This window comes from Octopus bimaculoides, unplaced genomic scaffold, assembly GCF_001194135.2.
Source record: "Octopus bimaculoides isolate UCB-OBI-ISO-001 unplaced genomic scaffold, ASM119413v2 Scaffold_176998, whole genome shotgun sequence".
Lineage (NCBI taxonomy): Eukaryota > Metazoa > Mollusca > Cephalopoda > Octopoda > Octopodidae > Octopus > Octopus bimaculoides.
In genome coordinates this window covers 6,066-9,870 of record NW_026395175.1, presented here as the reverse complement: position 1 = coordinate 9,870, position 3,805 = coordinate 6,066, and the positions used below count along the sequence as shown (strand labels likewise).

General features: G+C 37.0%; 1 protein-coding gene across 1 annotated transcript in view; it reads right to left on the bottom strand.

Annotated features, from left to right (window-relative positions):
* Window positions 1-352: 352 nt before the first annotated feature.
* The window catches only part of LOC106881897 (choline transporter-like protein 5), a 6,175-nt gene continuing 2,722 nt past the window's right edge, over window positions 353-3,805 (bottom strand). Inside the window, exons 4-5 of the mRNA XM_014932419.2 lie at window positions 2,387-2,479; window positions 353-544 (exon numbers count right to left, since the gene is read on the bottom strand). Coding sequence (XP_014787905.2) covers window positions 368-544; window positions 2,387-2,479 — 270 coding nt within the window. The 3' untranslated portion in view covers window positions 353-367. The remainder of the gene's footprint in view (window positions 545-2,386; window positions 2,480-3,805) is intronic.

The following is a 3,805-nucleotide window of genomic DNA, read 5'->3' as shown; positions in this document are numbered from 1 at the left end:
TTTACTTTTCGCCATTATTACGACACTACTTTATGTTGTCTCAGTGCTGAATGAAGAAGCTAGCGTTTTGACACTCAAAAATGACCACTGATAAGATTATTGGAACAAACGAGAAAGTTCTAGTAAAAAAAAAAACCAACTTATTTTAACAGTATTTTGTGGCATAGAAACTCAAATTTATTCTGTATGAATACTTTTTTCACCCCTAAATATTTATAATTGTATATAAATTCCTTAGTTACTATAATTTATTAGTTTCTTTTGCATATTCTTAGTTTATGCATGTGTATGCAAATATAGTATTGGTATATCCCATTTATGTTCATTAGAAATTAAATAAATAAAGAATTTTGACATGTACGAATATTTATTCCCCAACCACTGTATGTTTGTGCATGCATATGAGTATGTGTCTGCTTGTGATTAAAAGAAACAAATCCTGGTTTCCTACCATTAGTCCTTTACTCATGTAATATGGCCGGCTTTGTCCATCATTGATTTGGTGGTCTTCACAGAAACACACAAATAGACTATCAATGGTTGTCTGAGAATAATGAACGAGAATACATGTCAAATACAGAATGGAATGACTGATGTTAAATAAAGAACATTGGAAGATAGTCATCACAGAAACACAAAGACAAATTATCAATGGTTGTCTAATGAATAATGGAATACTATAGAATACACAATGGAATGACTGACGTTAAATAAAGAATGTAATATATTTAATGGAATCATCATTTCCTGTTATCTCTGCACCAACATGAGATAGTTGCCTCCTTAGTATCAATCCTTGGCAAGAGCATTGAGGGTGCACTCCAGTCTGAAGTTGTTGGAGTTAAACCCCCCCCCCCCCCTTGTATCTGTCATGCATGTCCAGGGCAGCTGGCATGCCTCGTTAGTTGCCTGTTGAGCATCTAGTGGCAACCCCCTGTAATCTGAATCTATGTTATTGGACATAAATCCTGTTAATCTTATCAACCATACTCTTCCAATGATGGAAGAGGGCATTAATTTGGGGGTTTCCCTTCCTAGATTAAGCTCCTTATCAGTGAAAGCAATCAATCTGCCATTCTGTGTCAGAATGGACCTAAGAATAATAGTAATTAAGGAATGACTGTACACTTCCCATAACTCCAGAACTTCCAAACTGGAGCTCATCACTGAATGCAGTTTAATGCCTTACCCAGGACATAATGGAATAATAAATGCAGAGTATCAGAATTCTTGTTAAATATTGAATGTAAGAATGAAACAAAAGATGTTATATAAAATGGTTTTATGGAATAACAGATGTAAAATAACTAAATCTTACAAATTTCAATCTGAGTATTCTAGACACATGCACTCTTTGAACTACAGGTACTATCCATTTGGCAGGCTTCTGTACAGTTTCTATCTCCCCTAGTGACCCAAGGCTATAGTAAAAGGCACAGAGTGGGATTGTCTACCTTGTGACCATATTCATAACAGTGAGGTACTAACAAATGCAACATATCAGGCATTGAAGCCATCCTCATCAAAATACAGCGTAGATGATCAGGTCATCTCTCACGTATGAGTGATGTCAGAATTATGTAGCAACTTCTCTTTGGCCAATTCCCAATAGGAAGGTCAGTTGGAAGGCTACTCTTGTGCTTCAAAGACAATCTGAAGCGATGCAACATTTTGTTTTCTTCTTGGAAAACAAAGCGTCAGAATGCAGGACCTGGTGCTAGTCCTGCTTCTCCTCAGTTCAAAAATTTGAGCAAAGTCGACTCCAACATCAGCAAGCATGAAGGGGTGCTGGAAAAATGCTGCTCCTCTAAATGGAAACTTTACCTGCCATTGTGGTTTTGTGGCATGAAGCAAAGCAGGCCTTGCTGTTCACTCAAGAAAACACATAGTAAATGGTCCACAAACACTCAAGCAAATTGAGTCCTCAATTTTTTCTGTTTGTTGAAAGGTTTGTAAGGCACCAACAGGTCTCAAGAGACACATTCATGTCCATAGAACATGATTAATGCTTTGTTTCACTGAACCCTTATTTGTTGTTCACAACAAGAGAATCCATCATCATATATATATCATCATCATCATCGTTTAACGTCCGCTTTTCATGCTAGCATAGGTTGAACGATTTGACTGAGGACTGGTGAACCAGATGGCTGCACCAGGCTCCAATCTGATCTGGCAGAGTTTCTACAGCTGGATGCCCTTCCTAACACCAAATATATATAGCCAAATCAGATGAATTGGTGGAACAGTTCCAAACTCTACTGTTGCGTTCTGCAGTACTAATTCAGTGACTGACTCTGTTGCTATGTCACCCTGACCTATATCTGTATGGTTACAAAGTTACTGGGCAGGACACTGTGATAAGATAATCAAACCCCATACTCACCTCATAAAGAGAGAAGAAACAGCTGGCTATAAAGTAGGTCAATACACAAATGGCCACCATTGGTACCCACATGTAATGAAGGTTTTGGCAATCCTGAAATAGAGACCCTTGTTTCAGTAAAGTTATAATAAAGTTAGATAAGAACAACACAACAGTAATTTATAAAACATTTATGTACGCACAAACGTGGAATGATGTTTGGTGTAGGATTTAGGCTTGGGGAAAAACATCTGAGACTTTGTGTGTTAAAAACCTGCTTCAAATGATAACAGCAAACTATCAGACTCTGGTGTTTCAGATTGATTTCACCTTTTCAGTGAGAGGCATTGCCTTGCTCATTTAGAGCTAGCCAAAAACTTCTGTCCTTATACAGAAATCAACTAAGATATGCTAGTTTGTTTTGTGAAAGCCTGTCAGGCTTAAGGTGAATATGTCTATGAACTTGAAACAGCAGAGATTTAAATAATGTTTAGTAAATGCATTATTTTAATCTCTGCTGTTTCAGATACATATTGTCGGTGGTAGTGGTGGCTGTCCATCACAGGTTGATGTTGACTGTTCTGTTCAGAGCATCTCTGAACACGTCCCAACATCAGCACCAGACTGCCTCTCTGGGCCTCCAAGCCAAGTACCAAGTAGTGTTTTTTTTCCTCTACTCTAAGCACAAGGCCTGAAATTTTTTTTGTGGGGTGGAGTCGATTAGATCGACCCCAGTATGCAACTGGTACTTAGTTTATCGACCCCAAAAGGATGAAAGGCAAAGTTGACCTTGGCAGAAGTTGAACTCAGGTACCAAGTAGTGTACAAGAGTGTAATGTATACAATTGATGATGAGACTGCCTCACAGTAGCAGCTCCATCTACCAAATCCATCAAAAAGCTTTGGTTGGCCCGAGGCTGTAGTAGAAGACATTTGCTCAAGGTGCCATGTGGTGGGACTGAACCCAGAACCATGTGGTTGCGAAGCAAACTTCTTACGACACAGCTATGCCTATGCCCATATATATGTATATATATATATATATATATATATGTATATTTTAAATCTTCTGTATCAACTATTTAAAATATACTAAATGTGCACTGAGGAATTCATTAAGTAGATCCTGCGACAAAAGTGGTGAATGTGCTCTGCAAGAACACTACTAGGGACATACCCAAAATAAGATTTGGATACTACACTTTAAAGTCTCTTATCTAAACTTTGATTTTAAATATAACCTTTATATATATATATATATATATATATATATATTTATAATCATAAATATATAGGGATTGACAGTAACCTGCTTCTCTAACATACTGAGAATTCAGAAATAGCAGTCAAAGAACTACTGATTTCAAAACTACAAATTATTACTCCAGATTGATAGCGATAAAAATTGTTAATTATTAATTTTATTACTAATTGACGATT